The sequence below is a fragment of the Engystomops pustulosus genome, chromosome 1 (assembly GCF_040894005.1).
Source record: "Engystomops pustulosus chromosome 1, aEngPut4.maternal, whole genome shotgun sequence".
Classification (NCBI taxonomy): domain Eukaryota; kingdom Metazoa; phylum Chordata; class Amphibia; order Anura; family Leptodactylidae; genus Engystomops; species Engystomops pustulosus.
Window position 1 is genome coordinate 136,663,317 of NC_092411.1, and position 22,674 is coordinate 136,685,990.

General features: G+C 41.3%; 1 protein-coding gene across 2 annotated transcripts; it reads left to right on the forward strand.

Moving 5' to 3' along the window:
• Positions 1–1,549: 1,549 nt before the first annotated feature.
• On the forward strand, positions 1,550–17,336 carry LOC140133804 (thioredoxin-like). Of its 2 annotated transcripts, none has more exons than XM_072154417.1 (5): positions 1,550–1,829; positions 13,472–13,576; positions 15,036–15,095; positions 16,388–16,453; positions 17,061–17,336. In XM_072154417.1, the coding sequence occupies exons 1-5, from the start codon at positions 1,806–1,808 to the stop codon at positions 17,121–17,123; spliced, it is 318 nt and encodes a 105-aa protein (XP_072010518.1). In that variant the 5' UTR covers positions 1,550–1,805; the 3' UTR covers positions 17,124–17,336. The 2 variants fall into 2 exon arrangements, with proteins under 2 accessions (XP_072010518.1, XP_072010510.1); XM_072154409.1 differs by lacking the exon at positions 1,550–1,829 and adding an exon at positions 8,571–8,618.
• Positions 17,337–22,674: the final 5,338 nt, after the last annotated feature.

A 22,674-nucleotide genomic window follows, 5' to 3' on the forward strand; every position in this document is an offset into this window, starting at 1 on the left:
TCCCCCCAAGCCGTATATTAGTATTAGTAGATCTTTTAGATGCTGCAATAGGTTGTGACATGGGTGAAGAATTGCAGAATAAAATCACTGACTGTTGCAGGACCAATAAGCTACAAGCAACTACTGGACATGAAGTGGTCATTTAAGGAAAGTGCTATTGCTAAATATGAGAGGTTAGGGCCAAATATTCCAATAATTCAGTGTTTGGAGAGCTATGAGGATGTTTTAGAAGATGATTTTTTGTTCACCAATAAATGTAAATTCTTCTTCATGGACAAATAAGACATCCCCTGAAAATAAGACCTAGTGCCTCTTAAGGAGCAGAAATTAATATAAGACACTGTCTTATTTTCTGGGAAACAGGGTAGTTCTGTGGGGTGACAATGTGGTTACATTATCAGAGTACATGTGTACATGAACTTTTTTCTGGCTTCTGACATTGTACTAACACATTGACACATAGAAAAATAGATGAGACAGATCAGAGATAATGAGATTTTTTCCAATCCCGGGTGTTAGTGCCGGGTCTGGGCTGTAAGATTACAGCCCGTCACCAGCACCAGCGAGACCCGGTTTCCCGAAATCTTCTTCTGACGCGCCGCCGCCACGCGTCAGAAGAAGTACCCTTAATGACCGCCGTAAAAAGTCGATACGGCGGTCATTAAGGGGTTAACAGAAAGCACATGGATAAAAATATACCCTAATACACAAAGCCCAATGTCATTAATATGTCGGGTAAGTCACAGTTCTTGTGGCCACTGAAAAGACAATGGATCGGGGTAAAACCTGCCACTGCAAGACTGTGGGTAACTACAACCACTTGTACACAACAGTTGTATACGCACAAGTCACAACTCCATTGTAAGTTTGGAGCCTGTTTTGGAAACTCGTAATGCCCAATTCCGAGGTGGAACTGAGTGGGGCCGCTAGTGCTATGGGAGGAGTGCATACATTAAAATATTAGGCTCCCTGAGGTAGTGATGGGAATTCCAGCTCTTCTTAGTGAGCTGACTCATTAGGCTCCGCTCATTAAGAGCTGGCTCTTCTGCCTCCCTATTAAATATAAAATAGGGAGGCGCAGGCCAGTCAGGCTCCCTGCACCACTCCACTTTCAACCCGCTACTTACGTGTTAAAGGGGGGTGTGGTAAGCCGTTTAGAGGCGGCCCGATGGCTCACTAAGGTGAGCCGGCTCAGTTTGTTCATGAACAACCCACCACTACTTTGCCTGGTGCCTGGGTGATGTAGCCTGAGCGCCCCAGGGTGATTTTCATAACTTTTATAGCTGTATATTTCTAAAATAGCGCATATATTGTTATAATAAAAGAAGTCCTAAGGAACATCTTATTAGGACACATCTCCCATAAGTAAACTGATGGTACATGTCATATAAGACATAATAATAAACCTGTGACAAGAGCCCCGGAAGACCAAGGCATTCCCGCCATTTCCTCAAAGCGCAGCAGCTCTCCTGAGAGACCGTTATGTGCAACGCCTCCTATTTTCTTGCCAGTCACCACCGCTTCACACGTCACAAGACATGGCTTCACTTCCCGTAAATTCCGCATCCTTTAGCCCACCCTGTCCCACACGCTCCCGCCTCAGACGCCCAATAACAGTATGGCTCCCCTCCCCCTGGTACTGCAGCTACAGCCCGCCAGTCCGGCAATAATACAATGGCTCACCACGCCGTGCTCGCGGTGTGGCCCCGCCCTCTCCCCTCGCCACGCCCACTACACCCTGCCTATTCACTCATCTTGCGGCCGGTACTTATCACTCTGCTCTTCTGCTCCCGAGCACCGGCACCATGGTCCGATATGTCGAATCTCTGGTAAGACGGGGATCTGTCGCAGTAGGTCATTCATGTCTTGTCCCGGTATCGTGTGCTATGTGGGAGAAGCCGGTGTGTCCCTGGATCTCCAGGGTGTGTGAAGATCTGGCACCCCGTGTGAAAGTTTTCTTCTGAAGTGCAACTTGTGGCTGGAAACTAGTTCCATCTACATTGAGAACTCCGATTTTAGCCTCTAGTTTTCTAGTGATCGCTAGGTATTGATGAGTGGATGCAGCGGTGCTGAGTTTGTCGTGTGTCTCTATATGTAATATCATGTGATGATCAAGGGCTCATCATTAGATGTGAAGCGCCATGACACCTCCGAGAGCAGTAGTAGGCTACATACTGGGGGTAGTAGTATGAAACTTTGATGCAACTCTCTCCTGGGCCAGTCTATAGGATTTGCTCTAATCTGCAGTGTGACTAAGCCTGTACTGCATGATTTGCAAGTCAAGAATGACTAGGCATATCCTGCTCTGGAGGCGTCAGCCATGTTACCACTCATACAATCTATAATGGATGAGATAGATTCTCCCTTTACAGTCCAGGACCCACTGGTTATACGTGAACATAAGTGGCTTATATTTGACTGGATGTGTATCTGTCATGGACGGTTATGTTGGGCTTTCCAGTTAAAACTTCAAACAAATATGGATAGAGCCTAAAAGTTGTTCATAACACAGGGAGAGTGATCCAGATGACTGACCTAAATAGTGGTGGTCCCTTGTCCTCGAATTCACCCTATGGGGCCCATACTCCTAGACCCATCATCTAAGCATCAGTAACACATTTCCAAGATCACTGACCTAGATTTGTTGTAGGCCGGATGATTAAACCTTTTTTAAATAAAATAATATGTTTTTCTAACTGGCCTATTATTCTTGCTGGTCAGCGCAAGGGTGACCTAACTGGTTCATGCTGATATATGAGCCGCTCTGCAAACATGTATTCTGTTTGCTGAGAACACTCCCTTTAGCAGTGATATCCCCCTTGTACATGGTCTTAACCCCCAACAATGGCTCATGTTTAAGCAATCTTAAAGCCAGACAGTGCAGTAACCACACATGTAGGTAAAAGCTCTATTTTCTAGCCTTAGTCTTCCCTGCGATTGGGACACTGCTGGCGGGTCATGCTATAGTTGTGGGTGGTTGCTGCCCTTTCTGGCAATAGCCCAAAAGTCAATGGCTGGCAAGTGAATTTTGCAGATCATAGTCACTGCACATATAACAGTCAATGATTAGATTTACTTGGTAGTCACCTGTGTAGAAGAGCAGTAGTATGGAAACGCATGGGATGTGATCACATTGCGTTGGCTGCCAGTTACTTGTCTGTGGCAATGTACAGTGACAGAAGAGTGGAAGGGATTTCACAAATCTCATCCACATGTTGTGAACTTTTTGGGTGTTGCTGCAGGGTAACAACTTGTGATGTCCAGTGTGTCCACATACTAAGAGCCTTTTCCACAGATTACTGCCAAGAGGAAAACCTGTAGTGGTTCCTGAAGATTGGATGGTTTGTTCTATGATGACTCAGGAAAACACTGATGAATTTTGACGTTTCATTTACCTTGTGTGGACTTGTCAATTTGTAGTGACCCTCAGGCTGTGTTTGGCCTGATAAGCTCAGTCAATGTATAACATGGATATGCATATAGTGGGCATTCATAATCGTGTTAGGGCTAAATCGCAACATGCCATCACATGATTTTGCGCTACTACATCGCACCTAATGATGGTGAACATGGTCTCCTTGTGACCTGATTGGTGCCAGTACTTAGACTCAGCAGTCGGAATAATTCCTGCTGTGCTGGGTTTGTGTCCAGCCACATTAGTTGTAATAAGGTTCACTGGCACTGCACTGTGATAATTTCAGTCTCTACAAAATGAGCAGAATGAATTTAATGGCAAATTATAATTTATTTTCATATGTGGTCAACGTAACTTATTCTGCTTTTTTGAAAGGGTTGTAAATGAATAGCTATTACTCATATAAATATTAATAATTCATGAGTTCTGTAAGGCTGCACAAGTACTACTAGAGTAGATTCGTGCCTGGTAAATGTGGTTGCAAACATATTTTTGCGACTATCTATCTGAATAAAAGTTGCAGAAATCCATATACACTGGAGATCTAAATTGAAGTACAATGTACATTATTTATTTATTTTTCAGAAATAATGTTCTCCTTTGATCAACATTTGATTTGATCAACAGTGTTTTGCCAAATTACCAACATATATTGGTGATGATCATAATTATATAGTAGCAATGACTATAGTGCAGGGAAAGATTATAATTACAATTCCTAAAGTTTATAACAATCACCAATCAGTAGGAAGTGCACAGGGCTTTGCATTGGATGATTTCAGTACATCTGCAGCCACAGGACATCACTAGTCTCTAACACTGCTCTGGTGTCCAATATTCTTCCAGTGTCTTCCACAGTTCTGTAATTTTTTTTTTTTTTTTTCTTCTTTGTCACTAAGGATTTTCCAGAGGTTTTTTTATTGGGTTTAGATCAGAATGCCATGTAGGTTTCACTTAAAGGGAACCTGTCATCAGGAGACCCCTTTTTTGCAACCCCCCTGTCCTCTTAGAGCATTGCACATACACTGCTAAACATTTTTTGTATGAAAAATCGGTATTACAGAACAAAAGATGTCTTATATATTACCTTTCAATTACATGTAGTGTGTAACTAGTCTAGTCGCCCTCTGGGCGGAGCTGAAGAGGAGTAGTTTCCCCCCACCCTTGGAAAACCGCTCCTCCGTGTGTGAGATATTCAAAAGTATACACCCGCCCCTCATCCGCCCTTCTACTTTATTCTTTCCGCCCGTGGCTCGCCCCCTGCACATGTCACCTAGCCAGATCCCGTCCGCTGTCCTGAATTCTCGACCGAGCAGGTGCGAGAATTCAGGGTAGTGGGCGGGATCTGGGTAGGTGACACGTGCAGGGGCTGAAAGAATAAAGGAGGAGGGCGGGTGAGGGGCAGGAGTATACTTTTGAAAATCTCACACACAGAGGAGCGGTTGTCCAAGAGTGGGGGGAAACTACTCCTCTCCAGCTCCCCCCAGGGCGCGACTAGACTAAACACTACATGTAATTGAAAGGTAATATATAAGATATCTTTTGTTCTGTAATATCGATATAATAGGCTGCATAATGTCTGCATAATAGGCTTTCATTCCAAATGCTTAAAATCAGATTTAATGATGGTAGATGCCCTCAATGTAATGCGCGTTACCTTGTCCAGGGGATGGTCTAGTTTTTTGTTAACCCTCAGCGTCTTTTATAAAGGTATAAAATAACTTTATAAAATATTTAAATAAGCCAGAGACGCTCCTACCGACGTCACTGCAGTGTTTCTTGGGTCTGCTACATTATAATATATGCATGTCAGCAGAATTGGTTTCTTCATTTCTGAATAGGCCAGCTCATGGATTTCTGGAAGTCCCAATAACATGGTTCATGTATGTATAGACATGGTATTGATGTAGGAATAGCTTGTTTCTTGTGTGCAGTGCGATATCATGAATTGTAGTTTCCTGTCCTCTGGGTATTCTATTATATGTTGGCTAAACCCTGCAGGGCGTTGTCAGAGCTGGCATGATCTTCTGCTGATCTGCGTGCAGCAGACTGTAAAGCATTATAGAAGAATAATTCCAGTTAACAAGCAGTGCTGCTATGCTGTAATGAGGAATTTCCGTAGTTTTTCATGTTTGTCATTGCTAGAAGGATCCTAAAACATGTCTGTGTATCTCTTTTATTAATGTGCTAGGTTCTGTACACACTCGTGTCAGGCAGTTGTCTTTTTGATAGAGATGTGGTTTGCTGCAGTCATTTATTTATTTGCTGGGCACACAGGAAACCCACATGTAACTTTACACAAGTGAAATACTTTTAGTGATAAGGGTAGTTCCCATTAAGGAACCAGATTTTTGAATATGTTAAGCATATATGACTAATGCTTTCCTGGTGTTTAAAGGGAAGCTGTCACCACATTTGCACATATACAGCCAGTGACTGGTTCCTATAGAGCCCTATTCACTGACTGACTCCCTTCTTTTAGCTAGTTTTGCTTGAATCCACAGAAATCACCTTTTATCTTATATTACCTGGCATCAGATGGAGGCGTGTTCTGCTCCACCGACCCTCCTATCTACTCCTCCCCATGGCTTATGCTTCCTTACTGGTGACAGTTCATGTCATTAGACCAGGGTGACATCATCTCAGGTACTTTAGCTTCTTAATAATAGCAAACTGTACCCCATGCATGTATATGACCACATGAAGTCACATCTGACTCCTCTCCATCCTCCATGGAGGCTGCTGTGATCTCATGTGATCACATGCGTGGTGTACATTTTACTATTTTTAGAAGGCTGAGAGACCTGTGGTGTCGCTGGTCACATGTCATGAATGTAACACAAGGCACTGTGTAAAAAAAATTGACACAACATTTCCCATCTGTACATAAAGCTTTATATGTCTGTATGGTAATATTAGTAGACCGTCCCTAAGTACAAGGAGGCAGAGCAGTGATTTGAAAAGACAGATGTGTCCGTCACAATAATGGGGCATGGTTCACTGGTATCTCTGACTCTTCTCCTCTCTCAGGCTGTCGGAGATGAAGAAAAGCTAGTTTGCATATCAGAAAAGTCTAATTAAGGTACAGGGCCCCACTATCACCTAATTTTAGGTTGATATAGGGAGGACTTGTAACCCTTTATCAGCAGAGATTGTTAGTTGGGGAGGGGGGGCAAAATCTGGTGTCAGGTCCTCTTTAAGTTGACCGCATCCAAAGACTTTTTGCCTCTGGCTGCACAGTATATGTTGTGTCCAGCAGGAAACGCTGGACAAGAAAAAACACAGCAGTTACTTAGGGCTGTGCTGTGTCCAGGGCAGAGATCATTAACACCAATGCTCCAAATCCAGATATATTCCAGAAATATGAATAAGTACATCTTCCCATTCCTGCTACTACTAATGCACACAAGGGTATGGTTACACAGCTCCCCAGGACTACATGGTCAAAAGTGATGACTGATTCCTTTGAGGTTCTCGGGCCTAGCCAATAGATATAGATCAGTGCAACTTTAATTTTATTAGCCAAAATAACATTAGAGATGACAAATTTATGTTTTTATTAAAATTTTTGTTTTCCTAAATATTTTGGGGGCTACATGCTCACCACTACACACTGCTATGCAAACATGACCAGTTTCTAGGGTTTTATTTATTTATTTTTTTTTTTAATGTCATGGTTGTTAACAGCTACTAGACATTTTTGGATTTTTCTTCTTTTCATGTGTCTACCCTTCCCTCACAGCAGCTGAGTTTGAGGAAGGGAAAGGTTTTTGTAATATTGCATAATGAATTGCATACATTGATTACAAAATGCAGACCCGTTTCTTAATGTTGGCTCTAAAGTACATTTACTTAAATTTTTTTTCCCTCATATCAAGCCAATGAGGAACATATTTTAAATGTTTTCTATCCTATTCTTGATTAGAGCTAAATTGATCTTTGCCCCTTCTACCTAAGAAAAGTAAACCTTTCTATAAAATATTAACCTATTCTCTGCTCTTTGAGCCTTTCTTTTTGTCACAGATGTCTGCAAGATGAGGGATTGCAGAAAATCTGCAGCATTTGGTGAATTGGATTGTCACAAATCCTATTCCTGCGGTGAAAATGGTTTAGAATCCGCAGCATGTTAACTGATTGGTGTGTTCCACCCACTGCCACAGCAAAGTGAGGCTCAGGTTCACCTGCAGCATTTGTGTAATGAGCAGGCAGGTGAAAGGCTTAAACCCTCCGTTGTTCACTGTTGTGACCTGTGTATCATCTGCTTTGTAAGTCCGCTCCCACGCCACTGACTGCAATAGAGGCTGCAGAAATAGGACCTGCTCATAACCAAATTAGCTGAATCATAGGTGAGTGAGGCTTAAAGGCTGGAGGGGCATTGCCCCTACCTAAGGCTCTATAGTATCTAGAATCACATTGTACTTGTATCTCTAGTTCTTTAACACACAGAACTACAAGGGGGACTTGCGAACAAACCCTGAAATTATTGTAATTACTTGCTGGCCTGTCGGTGGATGCTTTAGAAGGCTGTACCCTCCTGATGTATTTTACAATTTTACAGTGGGTCAAGTCCTTCATCATACACTGGCATACGGAGTTGCCAGTGTGTCATAAATCAAAGACCTAGGGGCATGTTTATCCTGCCTTTTACTTTCCTTTCTAACATGGGAAGTCACAATTGCTCACTTTATTATTGCCTATTCTATTCTATCCTAATAGCCTCTATCGGTGTTATGGAAATAGGGTTGAATAGCCACTCTGGGCTGTTATTGGGTGTACAAGACTTCAATAAATTCTTCTTCCTTTTCATAGAGTTTATATAGCATGACTAGCTGAATGACTTTGTAGTGCAGCCCCACCTCAACTTTGGTTCTATAGTCAGCAAATATAAACTGTAATCTTTATTACCCAGTACTTAAGAGTTTGTGAAGCATTGGGTATGTCATCATGACACAGCAACAGTAGTTCTGATTGTTAGACAACAGCTAGAACAATGTGATCAAGCCAGTGAACATCCATGTCTGTCTACATCGACCCTAAGAAAGGAGCTGTCCTGGATTGGACACTTCCCTAGTTTGATCTGGTGCCCCACCATCTGGTTTATCAACTGCTCGGAACTGGCTATACAGTGAATGGAGTCTTTAACCTTCAGCTCTATCTTGTGAATAGTTTGATGCCAAGTAAAGCTAATCTATTTGGGTGCCAGGTAAGGCTGGGAGATCAATCAAATCAATTTTGTTAATTCTTCCACTCAGTTGAGCACAGTTGTGGAGATCAAAGTTGAGAACCCTGATTTCAGCTTGCAGGAGTTGCCACTCTTCCCTTACTGTTATGGGAAAAATACAAAGGATATAGAATAAAATAAGGGGGCACAGAGAGATGAGGGACATAATCAATACAGTCAGTGGGAGCCAGGATACAAAGGATGACAGATGAAACAGCGAGCATTGAAACAGGAGAATCAGAGACTATGAGATTACCTAGTTAAAGGGAACCTACCACCCCGATTCTACCTATAAAGGTAGGAGTGGTAGGTGGATGAATGGGACGTGAGGATAGCCCTTTTTTGGGCTAATCCTCACGTCCCTGGTGTCTTTTACAAAACTATTGGAGGCATATGTAAAAAATTTTATGCGGCTACTGGGGCGTGGAGTAGCCGGACATGAGGCTACTCCATGCCCCAGTAGCCACGTTACTCCGTCTACCACTTAATCTTCCTCGTAGCTGCGCGCCCTCGTCCTGGTCCCCCGGCATCTGCGGCCTTCTGCGCATGCCCAGTAGCTCCGGCCGTGCAGCCTAAGGCTTGCGTTCTGCGCATTCGCAGAACGCAGGGGACCAGGACGAGGACGTGCAGCTACGAGGAGCTGCACGCCGAAGATTAAATGGTAGGCGGAGTAACATGGCTACTCCACGTCCCAGTAGCCGCATAAAAAAAAATTACATATGCCTCCAATAAAGTTTTGTAAAAGAACATCCGGGACGTGAGGATTAGTCCAAAAAAGGGCTATCCTTACTTCCCATTCATCCACCTACAGCCCCTTCTACCTTTTTATAGGTAGAATCGGGGTGGTAGGTTCCCTTTAAGATACTAAAGGCGGAATAGGTTGAGGAAGATAAACATAGATGGGGCATTAGAACACTGGAGACAGAGATGTGAGGGGGTTATCTAAAGAGGTTTGTAGAGAGAAACAGTGGGAAACAACATCCATGAGGACACTAAGCCATAAGCAGCGAAGAACATAGAAGGGAATTGGCAATCCTACAAAGAACCCACCACCCCTCCTCATTTTTGTTATTTATTTTACATCCTGGTACAGAAATGGTTCTACTAAAAATTTGGGTAGGATTTAGCTATGTTTAGTCAGAATGAAGAAAACCAAGATTAAAGGAAATCTACCATCAAAATCAAGCTTGATAAACCAGGGACACTTGCCCATAGATCCAGACACTGACTGTGGTAATCTTCTTATATTTGTTATATTCTTTCCCCCTCCCATTGTATGCTGAAACTCTCTGCTGGTGTGATATTACATCAGACATAGGAAGGGGAAAGTGCTGTATTACAGGGGGACGGTGAGATAGTGTAACAATCCGTGAAGCTGTAGAACAGAGGGGCTCTGGTAACGCCTCCATAGCAACAAGGCTATGGAGTTGCTGTCATGCTGGAGTCCGACTCTGACTCCACAAACATTAAATAAATTCTAACAATTTTCAAATTTGGTTTAAATAATAGTGGAGGATTCCACAACTCCCCCGCCAACTCCCGAGCATAAAACAAATAATACTGGAGACCCTAGTGCATACAAAAAATAAATAAATCCTCTCCTTTCTTGCCTCTTCTTCTCCATGTACCACACTGCAGCATTTTCTAGCCACCTCCATGTGCTGGTTGTATGTGGCAGCATCAGGACGCGGAGCAGAACTGTGCCAGTAGCAGTAGAGGAACTGAGGGCAATACAATGCAGCCACGTACTTGCCACACCTGGCTCCTGACCTTGACACATACAACCAGCAGCAGCCAGAGAGAACTGATTCCCACACCCTTTTTAGTTGAGATGAATGTGGCTGCATTTTGTGTACATGCTCAGGAGTGAAACTCCTCTGCTGCAGATCAGAGGAATAAAGCACTAGGAATTAATTTTTTTCAAGCACTGCTTTAATTTTTCATAGGACTTGTATGAAGGGATCACATGTCTAGTGTAAGCTCTCTTTACATAGCTGCTTGCATCCAGATTTCTGTTATCTCCAGGTATCCGGTTTCTGCATCGATAGAGAGGTATTCAGTTGCAGTGATGAAGAAAGGCCTTGCATAACAATGCTGCGTAGTCACTCTGTGTAATCTGAATTCATGTTGTAAATTTTCCCCTGAGGTAATGCGGATATATCCTTTCCTGTAAATATCATAAAAGCCTACTTGAATGGGACATGCCATATTTTGACAACTTGTGAATTAACACTTTCTCTATAAGTACCGTATATACTCGAGTATAAGCTGACCCGAGTATAAGCCGAGACCCCTTATTTTGCCACCAAAAACTTGGAAAACCTATTGACTCGAGTATAAGCCGAGGGTGGGAAATGCATTGGTCACAGACCCCCCAGTATATAGACAACCAGCCCCCTATAGTATACAGCTGCCCCCAGCAGTATACAGCCAGCCCAGCTTGCCCCCAGCAGTATACAGCCCAGCATTAAAATAATAAACTTATATACTCTCCCTCCAGTGGCCCCGATGTGCAGCGCTGCTCCCCCGATGTCCGCACGGCTCGTCTTCAGGCTTCCGCGCCGTCTTCTTTCTTCTGCAGAGCGCCGCCATCGCTCTCTCCCGGCAAGCAGGCGCCTAGTATGACGCCTGCAGAAGAAAGAAGATGGCGCGGAAGGCTGAAGACAAGCCGCGCGAACACCGGGGGAGCAGCGCTGCACAGCGGGGCCACCGGAGGATGAGTTTAACTTTATTATTTTTTAAGCATTTTTTTATGAGTGTATTGACTCGTATATAAGCCAGGTGGACTTTTTTTAGAACATTTTTTTGTGCTGAAAAACTCAGCTTATACACGAGTATATACAGTAATATGTTTTAATTTTTGGGATGTTTTTTGCTGATGATTTGAACAGTAATTAAAGGATGTCTCCCATATGTCAAGCTCTGTGCAGCGCTGTAGAATCTGTGTGTGCTATATAAAGGAATTATGATTTATTGTTAATAATAATAATACTAATGTCATCTACATTTCCTATATGCATATGGATATTACAGATTCTGATTTTTAGGCAGAATGTTCTAGCTGTTTCAATGGCTAGCACACAGCCTCATTTATGTACCGGCTGCCCGAGCCACAACTTATTGAGCGGGTCCTATTCCTGCCTGAGTTTTTGGCTCAGGTAGTAGTAGTAGTTATTGGCACGTGAGTGGACTTCACATGACATAGCGATGACACATGGGTCCATTGTTTGCAGGTAGCTTAACATGGAAGCCTGTCTGAATTGTTTCCATGCAATGCTACATGTGTGTGAGTGTGATGTAATACCCAGAAAAGTATTGCAAAAAGACTTTCAAAACTAAATAGTATAATTTAGGGCTCATTTAGACGGGAGTTTTTGATGTTTGTATGCAACCTTTTTGTGTCTTGTGTCTGACCACGTACATCCATAGAAGTCAATGGTTCCGCAAAAAAATGGACCGCAAATGCGTGTCATCCGTATGCAGAGTGTTTTTTTTTTTTTTTTTTCCCTTCAAATGTTTCTGGGCAGCGGACGCGCCCATCTGAATGAGCTCTTGTTTTTTGTCTTATACATATATATACCAGTGCATGGAGCCAGTGTCACAGTGAAGCTCTTGGTCCAATAGAAAACCTCCCATTGACAGCCAGTAAGCCCGTAGTCTAGTGGATTGAGGCGCTGTGCTGCATCTCAGTGGCAGTTGAAGTGTGGAGGTTGTCGATTAATTGCATTAAATAGAGCCATTTATACACACCATATATGGACAGATGGTAATATGAACCTGATGGCCTGCTTTGTCGCTAATCCGAAACATCTACACAAAGGATTCCCTACTCATGTCTCCTCTGCAGACAGAAACAAGGAGTCTGTAGAGTCTGTGAAAGTCAGTCAGTACCCCAAGCAACAGAAACCAGTATTGAACCGAGATTTCAATGCATTATACAACCCTACTATGTAGAGACAAATATCTTTCTGTTGTCTGCTGGCAAAATGTAATTTCCACTTAACCCTTTCCCGCACCTTGACGTAACTTTACATCAATGTGAACTACCTGCATCTTATGACGTAGAGTTGCACCATGGTGATCGCTGGGCTCCTAAGCTGAGCCTTTTGAACCCTATAGATGTCTATAGGTAATTACCGTGGCAATTGGCACCATTCGATAAAGAGGGTATCGTCGTAATCTTGATGACCTAATTTTTATGGTACGGGGAAAAAAATGCTAAAAACCATAATTAAGATTTCATTAATATCATTCACAAAATAAAATCCCCCTTTTTTACAAATTACAAAAAATGTATTTTATAGCCTGTAAAATGTGACAATGCAGATCTGCTCTGAATGGCCCCTTCTTCCTTTCTATACCCGGCCATGTGCCCATAAAACAGTTTACCAACACACATGGAGGATCCTACTACTCGGGAGAAATTAGGTATCAAAATTTGACGGTTTAATTTTTGGCCAGAATGAATATATTGTCTAAAAAAAATTTACACCTCTGTGAAACATCTAAAGGGTTAAAGCACTAAATAGCTAAACACAAAAGATATCATCAAAAGTTTTCTATTACTTTGAAGTACAATGTGTGACGAGAAAAAAAAATATCAAAATCCCCTGGATATGTTAAAGCGTTACAAAGGTATAACCTCCTACAATGACGCAGGGCAAATTTTAAAAATCAGGCCTGGTCTTGGAGGGAATAAATGTCCAGTTTATTGGGGGGTTTTTTTTGTGTGTTTTTTTGGAGGTTTTTTTCTAATTGCCTTGATTTGAGTTTAGATCTTTTGAACAGGACTGGTAAATGGTGGTAATTTTAAAAAATTATTTCTTTTATTTCAGGATGAATTTAATAAAGCTCTGAAAGATGCTGGTGACAAACTTGTTGTAGTAGACTTTACTGCAACATGGTGTGGACCCTGTAAAATGATTGGACCTTTCTTTGATGTAAGTGTTACTTGTTATTTTGCTATGGCATGTTGCCCTCCTAAGGTTTTTTTTTCACATTTTCAGCAACATTAAAGTTTTGAGCAATCCATTTTCACTGAAGTTTTGAATACTGAAACCTTCTGTTTGCATCCTTCATTGTTTCAGTCAGAAGGCCTCAGTTGGCATAAGTCGAGGAAAATGACATTATCAAGGAGTCACATAGAATGTATTAAAATGTAAAGTAACTTCCTACTGTTAATGTGACTACAGGCAGGCCCCAGGTTACGTACAAAATAGGTTCTGGAGGTTTGTTCTTAAAGGAAACCTATGATATGAGCTGATGCCGGACCATATCTTGACTAGAAGCAGAAACCGCTGTATTCCTGGAAAAAGTGTTTGTAGCGGTATATTCAAATCCCCCTTCTGCGCACCACTATTATTGCTGTTCGCTCTATGCCTGTGACCGTTCATACTCATTATTATGTCACGCGGGAGAGCTGGTGATGTCACCGAGCTCTCGGGCGCAATCGCACATGCGCACCACCACCTTCTGTCGCGGCTGGTTTCTAGTGCGGCTGCGCGAACGGCCGCGGCTTCGGAAGGTCACGCGCATGGAGAGAACAGCAATATCGTGGTGCACTGAAGGGAGATTTGAATATACCGCCACAAACACGGACAAGATATCCTGAGCTGTTGCAAGGTATTTGTGGTTTACAAGGCTAATTTTAAAGTGGTAGGTTTCTTTAAGTTGGAACTGTATATTTTATAATTGTAACCCTAGATGAAAATTTTTTGGTCTTTGTTAAAATTGGATTTTAAAAATGTTGGGTTGTCATCAGAACCAGGATTAACAAAAATGTTTCGCTGAAGACGCCTTTGATAACTGTTATAGTTGCTTATTGTAGTTTATGGCTAAAGTACAGTAAATTGCTAACATCTAGGGGTTGTCTGTAAGTCTGGTGTGCTTAAGTAGGGGACCGCCTGTATTATAATATAATTATGTGTAGAAAGAAACTTGAGAAATAACTGCAGTAATAGGGAAAGAAAGTAGTTTTTTTATACAATACAAGGTCTTCTGGAGAGCTACTAAGAGCTGGTCTAGTAGACCCATCTTTTCCTTTGGCCAATCATTTATTTGAAAAGCCAGAATATGATTGCATTTCCCCTAAGGCTTATTCACAGGAACCGTTTGGAGGCTACATTTTAAAGATCAAATGCTGCTTCAGTAACAGAATCCAAGTATAGTTCTACATGATGCATGGAGTAGTGCTGTGGTACGATCGCACCATACAGGCTATGGCCTGTACTGGGATCACACTGTTAATGTGACTTTAATACTGAGCCTCTGAATACAAACAGAGGAAGCTATATATAAAAATGTCAATCACTTTTACGTGAACCTTTCAAGCTACCCCACTATTAATTTGCTGCTGCAGTTATATCAATTGTAATTTCACACTTATTTTTATTTTCCTAGAGTCTGAGTGCAAAATACCCTGATGTTGTATTTCTTAAGGTAGATGTGGATGATGCACAGGTAAAATGTTTTCCTATACATCTCTGGTTTTATTCTTTCATATTGTATTTACTGCATTGACTTCACACCTGTCAATATAAAACCTAGAAGGACTTGGTGGTAACCCACTGAATGGGGCTTCTAGATACTGTGACCATAGCTAGACCTGGACTGTTTAGACTGAAAATGTTTCTTATGATCTGAAGAAAAAAACACATGGATTATAATTGGGCGATATTTTAAGTTAAATACACCACAATCTTCGTTCACCTAGCAGATTTTGATTGATTCTTTGAACTTGCATTGATAAATGGAGGCCCAAAATCTGGTTGAAAAAAATAAATCTACTGACCTCAATTCATGAATTCTACAGTGTGTAGAATTTTAAAACTTGCACTGAGTCCAGCTAACTTTCCATTCATACCCCTTTCCGAAACTTCAAAAAAATGTGGCTGCATTTCCTAGCATAAACTAAGCCAACTCATGAAGTGTTCAACGTTGGACTAAAGACCAATTGACACTTGCATCAGGTTTTTGTTCCACCCCATTTTGGGAGAGCATTATGAAACTGAATCAAGGTAGGTGAGTGGAAGGTCTTACGATCCCCTTTCATTCCCCATAGCTATAAGTTTGGTTGCAAACCAAAAAAACTGAAGGAAGTGAAATGCTGTACTATATTATTATTTTTTGTTTTTTCTACTATTAATAATGGAAGAACTAATAGGTGTAAACTTGTCAAATTTCAATCCCCTTGTAATGTTCACAAAATAAAGATTATTTTAACCCCTTGCTTAATTTTACTCAGTTTTATTGCTTTTTTTATAACTCGGTGATGGTCGGTGTAAAATTCCAGAGTATGAGCAAGCACTAGCTGAGCAGACACCTCATGATCCATCTGTGCTTAGATTTTCTTGGTGCAGGGTTTATCTGCACTTTCATTTAAGCTTCTGAACAGTCTACTAGGATCTTTTTTCCATGTGTCAGACGAGACCGGATATGAGAACATAAAGTGAGCACTGCTATGTCACCTCCTCCCTTGGTTCCAGACCTTGTCCTATTTTGTCTTGCTGCTGCTGTTTCCTCTACACACTGCTGCTGGAGCCAGGAAGTAGTGCTCTCTGCCCCCCCCCCCTCCTTCTCCTGCGATAAAAGAGAAGCTTAAAGAATCTTCTGAATATAGTCAGAAGATTTCGTTCAGATCCAGGGACAAACAAATTGTAAACCTCAGGACTGATAGACAGGTTGGAATTATATCTGTGAAATGCTGTATTTCTGTATTAATACTTAGATATGTTCTTCTTTTTTGTGGTTAGGAAATTTCGTCATCTTGTGAAATCAAATGCATGCCAACCTTTCAGTTCTTTAAAAATGGGGAAAAGGTATGTACAGCATGTCATTTAAAATCATTTTGTGTACATGTAGAGGCCTTGCCGTCTTGCAAGTGCTACTTGCTACAATGAACTAACTAATGCCTTTAACAAACGAAAGTTAGAAATATTGGTAGGTAATACATTGACTCTTCTCCAAAATGATGTCTGCAGTTACAAAAGACTTATAACCCATAGTTTGTTTGTAAACATTTACATGAACTAAGTTTCCAGTTTTAAGGATATCCATTTAAAAATGGCTTTTATAATTCCTAACTTTTAAATAATTGAAGGAAGTAAGCCTAACTATTGGTTTTACATTCCAAGTACAGGCAGTCCCCGGGTTACATAAACAATAGGTTCTGTAAGTTTGTTCTTAAGATGAATTTGTATGCAAGTCGGAACTGTATATTTTATCATTGAAACCCCAGCCAAATTTTTTTTTTTTTTTTGTCTCTGTGACAACTGAATTTTTAAAATGTTGGATTGTCATATGTATGTACCATACGTCTTGTGCCTTGAATGTAGTAAGGATTGCAGACATTGCTTACTCTGCTCAGTCTTTACATTCATGGTTTGGACTTTGTTTAGTATTAAATCATGTTTTTGTTTTTTCCAGGTACATGAATTTAGTGGTGCCAACCAAAATAGTCTGGAGAGTAAAGTTGCTGAACTGAAATAAACCTATGTAATGGCTGTCTGCATATATTGATGTATTTTCTGTACTTTATTACCACATTTTAACCAGTCTATGAAATACCTAAATATGAAGGAAACTGCAACCATTCCTTTTTATGCTTGCACTGTAGAATATAATGTCATTTCGATACCCCTTTATTCTGTAAATGGAATGGACCTCATTATTTGACTTTATTAAAATGGCTGCTAGACACCACTTTTTTTCGCTTGGTTTTTTTTTCCTGCCTTTTAATGGATACTGTAAACTAACTTATCATTGAAGCTATAGGCAAAAGAAAAATGTAAGCCTCAAAGATGTTTATGCTTTGAGATTATTGGTCTTCCTCCAATACCATAGTAGTTATTCTACAGATGGATCCCCCTTTTTGCAGCTATAACAAATTTAGACTGATTGCAGACATGGAAATGGACTTGTATGTTGATCAGATTCCACAGACTGAAAACAGTCTTTGCATCATACAAAACTATGATGCAGGAACTCCCTATCTGCAGCAGCATTGGCACTTTGTGTATGAGTTGAGGTCACGTTTACAGGCAGACCCCTCAAATTTCAGCATACTAAATTTATCCGCATTGTTCGTTCTCAAAAGGAGTCTAACCCTCCTAAATAAATTAAAGTCAAAATTAACCCAGACAAACGCCCCCAAACCATTATCCCTTCCACACTAAATTTGACAGTAGGCACAATTGCTGAGCACAGATTCCATACTGCCAAATAAACATTTCACCTGTTCTATAATTAAGGGGAAAGTGTGCCTTACAACTTTCTACCCAACACTTCACCAATATTCACACCTTAAACACACTGCCTAAAATGGCCCCCAGGATGCTGCAATTGTCCTCAAAAAAAGTTCATAAATTTTGAACAATAGGGGATACCAACCCCAAAATGGTAACACTGGAAAAGGCATCTCATCCTGCAAAAAAAATGCCATCACATGTCCCCAATAAGGAAAAACCTAAAATTGTATAGCCTACAAAAGGTACCAATGAGGAAATGAAAATCCTGGCAGCTGCAGGGTGCTCCTTCCTTTCTGCGCCTCGCTGTGCACCTATAAAACAAGTAACGGCCACATGTGGGAGGCTCTGTACTCAGGAGAAATTGCAGAACGAATTGTAAGATGGGTTTTCTCTTTATCTTTTGGAAATGTGTAAATTTTGGGGCTAAATAAACAAACATATAACCGACAAAATTTGATCATTATAATTTTCACCCCCATTTTGATCTAATTACTATAAAAGATCAAGGGGTTAACAATCTTCCTAAAAGTTGTTTCTGATAGTTTGAGGGGTGCAGATTTGAAATATTGATAAAAAGGTTTTGTTTAAAATGTAAAATATTTAAAATTTCATTTTGAAAATCATGATAATGTAAAGTAGACATATGGAAAATGTTATTCAGCAACTTATTTATGTGGTAAGTCTATCTCCCTGAAAATGCGATAATTTCGAAAATGGCAATTTATAAAAAAAAAAGTTTTGAGTTTATTTACAAAAAAAAATTATCAGCCAAAATTTACCACTAAAATGAAGTACAACATGTGAAAAAAAAAAACAATCTCAGAATCACTTTGATAAGTAACAGCATTCAAAAGTTATAAACATATAAAGTGAAGCAAGTCAGAATACAAAAAATGGGGCTGAGCCTTAAGCTATGAACTGGCTACGTCCTTAAGGGGGTTAGAGAAACATTGCCATTTTAAGGCTGCCTTTAAAATTGTGTGAAAACTTAGACACTGGGGGATTCTGGGAAATGTGCAAATATGTTTTGCAGGATGGGATAAGAAAAACATTACCTCTTGGATACCTTGTAAAGCAGCCCTCTTTACATCAAACATGACATTTTTAGAAAGCCTAGTCAAATTAGTTTATCTATTCCATAAGGAATATAATGGTGTGGCTATTCTCCCGCATCATGTCATTAGGCTTTCTGAAAAAGTCATTCTTGATGTTCAAGGGGGCTGCCTTTCAAGGTAGTCAAGAGGCAATGTATTCAATCAAATGAGCATTAGGATTTATTTATTTTGGACAAGTTAACAGCCTGATTGCTACTATATTGAAGTATATCCAACTTTTTTGATCACTTTCTATTACAGTGTGCGCTTGGGTTTTTTTTTTTTCTTTTTTTAATACCCTTTACAGTAAGGGGTATAAAAACATATCTGTGTAGCCATGGATACAGCATTACCCATTTTGTGTGGTATTTTTTTTATTTCAATCTTTTAACACACTATGAAAGAAAATATAGTTGTTTTTGCTATATTCTACTGTCCCACAAATGATGTGTTGATTGCTGGTACAATATACTGCATGACTACTAGGCTTCCATAGTATGCTTTCAACAGGCCCTTGGCTCCCATGCCGACAACCGCCCCCCCCCTTCCCCTGCGGCAACCTATGATGACGTTGCAATGGGGGACGGAAGGGGCACCCTGAGGGAAAGCTTCATCGCGGCAGTTGAGAGGTTTAAACTGCCCAGTGCCAGTATGATCACCAGGACCAGTGAGCTCATCCTAAGTCACCCCTAATTAAGACAAACATTCTCGTACTAAACTAGTTTAAGTACAAACACGTCATAGAAGGAGATGATCGGTGCTTACATGGACAGCACCAATCACCTCCTGTTCTGCTGCACAGACTCTGCTGTAGCGTTTTTTAACTCATTCATTGCTGAAATCCGATTGCAGTGATCGGGGGGCTGGGGGAGTGACCCCACGGGTCCATGAGGGGAGATGGTCTACTGTCATGGACAGCAGCCATCTCCCCCAGATCACTGTGTCTGTAGTCACAGTGATCGTTACAATGCAGGACATAATAGTACTGTATGATGCGGGAAGTCGCCTCCCACCATGCAGTACTATCACTTCCACAAAATAAATATTCTATCATGGTATACTCTCAGAAACTGAATTGCGTGTAGGCCTTATTTTTATTCTCCTGCTAGATTACATGTGACTGACAACTAAAAGCAGCCATATGTTTAATTTTTTTTAAAACCTCTGGACCTAAATTCAAATTTTTTGAGTGCAGTGGAAATGGCTTGCTATGTTCTATTCCTTGGGAAGCATGTGCAGGAATGTGTGTTCTGGAATGGTTTCCAATTGTTCTTATACAGTAGCTGCCTTGAGAAAACGTGTGTATGTATATATACACTCACCGGCCACTTTATTAGGTACACCATGCTAGTAAATATAGTATATGTGCTTGGGTGTGTATATATTTATATGTGTGTGTGTTTATGAATGCCTGATGGACTACATAAATGACTGAGATTATCAGGGAGCTTTATTTTAATAAAATATGTTTCCTAAAAAAAGGGTTTTTTTCACTCAAAACTTGCCATAGTAACTTTTCCCTGCCCCGCTGGTGACAGTGGGTACTTGGTATAGGAGAACCTTACTGGATGTTGCTCATGGTCACCTTATGGGGGGACACCTGGGAGCGGAAATGACTACAGACAGGGTTTTTCAAAGGTTCTTTTTGCCAGGGGTCTACAAAGATGTTAAAGATTATTGTGATTCCTGTTCAGAGTGCCAGTTGTCGGTCCCCAGACCTTCATATCGAAATCCCCTGGTACCCCTTCCTATCATTGAGGTACCATTTGAAATAATAGCTATGGATCTGCTGGGGCCTATTGTAAAGTCTGCACGAGGTCACCGGCATATCCTTGTAATCTTGGATTACGCTACATGTTACCCTGAAGCCAAACCCTTGTGTAATACCTCATCCAAGGCCATAGCCAAAGAGTAAGACCATGTGTTCAGTCATTTGGGACTACCAAAAGAGATCCTTACAGATCTTCCTTTATGTCAAGGGTCTTGAAGGAGCTATGCAAATTGTTCCAGGTTAAACAGCTGCATATGATGGTCTACCATCCACAGACTGATGGACTGGTTGAGAGATTTAATAAGACTTGCTGAAAAAAGTGGTGGACAAAGATGGAAAAAACTGGGAATTCCTTATCCCCTATCTCATGTTTTCCATCCACTAGGTCCCACAGTCATCCACTGGTTATTCACCATTTGACTTGCTACATGGCCTAGAGGCTAGAGGCCCATAGCGAAAGAATCCTGGAAAGGGGATGCATATTGGAGTGTCGCAGGAGTGCCACAGGACTGAATCTCAGCTGTTATGCCTATTGTAAAAGAACATATGTCCCAGACACAGGAGGCACAATAAAGGGTGTATAACCACAGTGCCACAGTACTTACTTTTGCACCAGGCGATCGAGTTTTGTACTTATGCCTACTATAGAAAGTACATTTCTAGAAAAATGGCAAGGGCCATTTAAGGTGATAGAATAAATAGAAGTGTCACTCAGAGCCCTTTCTGTGGGCACCCAGGCCTTCACCCCAGCACAGAATTAGCTAGATGACAGCCATGGACATGCCATGCTAAAGCAACACCTTCTTGGCTGCCAGGACTGGAGCTCCTGCTTTGGGTCCCTTAATTGTTTCTCTTCAGGGGAACCTGGAAGGAAGCTATAATTTCTCCATCTTCTTTCTGTTGCATTGGTGTCCTCAGGACGCCAATACGATTGAAACTTGTGACACAGCTGGGATCAATAGGTTACTGTTTAAATTATCATGTTGGCACTTTGCAACATAAAAGTAGGTTTTGGTTGTAGGTTGGGCACTCTCTCTCTAAAAGGTTCGCCATCACTGCCCTACAGCATACCAGAAGCAAGAAGAAGGGATGTGCCAGAAGGAGTTCGGGATGTGCATGGTGGGAGGAAGACAAAGCTTATACGCCACGGGATTAATGCACTTCAGTACCTCAAATGGACCCAAGAGACGAGGACCAAGTCTGTAACTGGGAATCTTCATCTGGATGTTCCTAGAAGACAGCCACACCTGGATAGAAGACAGGATGAGATCTGCATTTCTTGTCAGCCTGGGTTTTGGTGCAGGCAGATGGCTGAAGTAGTAATTGACGTGTTTGCTCCCAGATGGACTTGAGATCTTTAATTAATTCTTCCACACCACAAACATCAGAAGGAGCTGAAAGAGGAAGAGGTGGATGTGGGTGTTGTCAATAGACAATGACAAAAGGAGCAGAGCCAGCAGATTCAGAGTCCAAGGAACTTGTCCATTAGACTGTGGACGGTACGCAAAGGAGAAATCTAGCTTAACTTGAAGTTGCCTGCACAGGGAACACCAGAACTGGGAAACAAACTGGACCCTGTGAGAAACTGTGAGTCCACGGACAAGTGGGTATCACCAAAGGCAGAAGCAGACCTACTGGCTTGAGACGTGATGGCTTGTTTAGGGCACAGGAAGTACAGGAACTCACACAATGGGGCAGATTTATTAACCTGTCTGAAAGTCAGAATATCTCTAGTTGCCCATGGCAACCAATCACAGCTCAGCTTTCATTTTACTAGTGCTCATGAATATTTTAAAGGGGAGCTGTGATTGGTTGCCATGGGCAACTAGAAACAGCTTGATAAATCTGCCCCAATTTCTTACATCGTTGACCAAATCTGGCCACCAGTAGAAACGAGATATGAGAGCAACCGATCTCTGCTTCCCAGG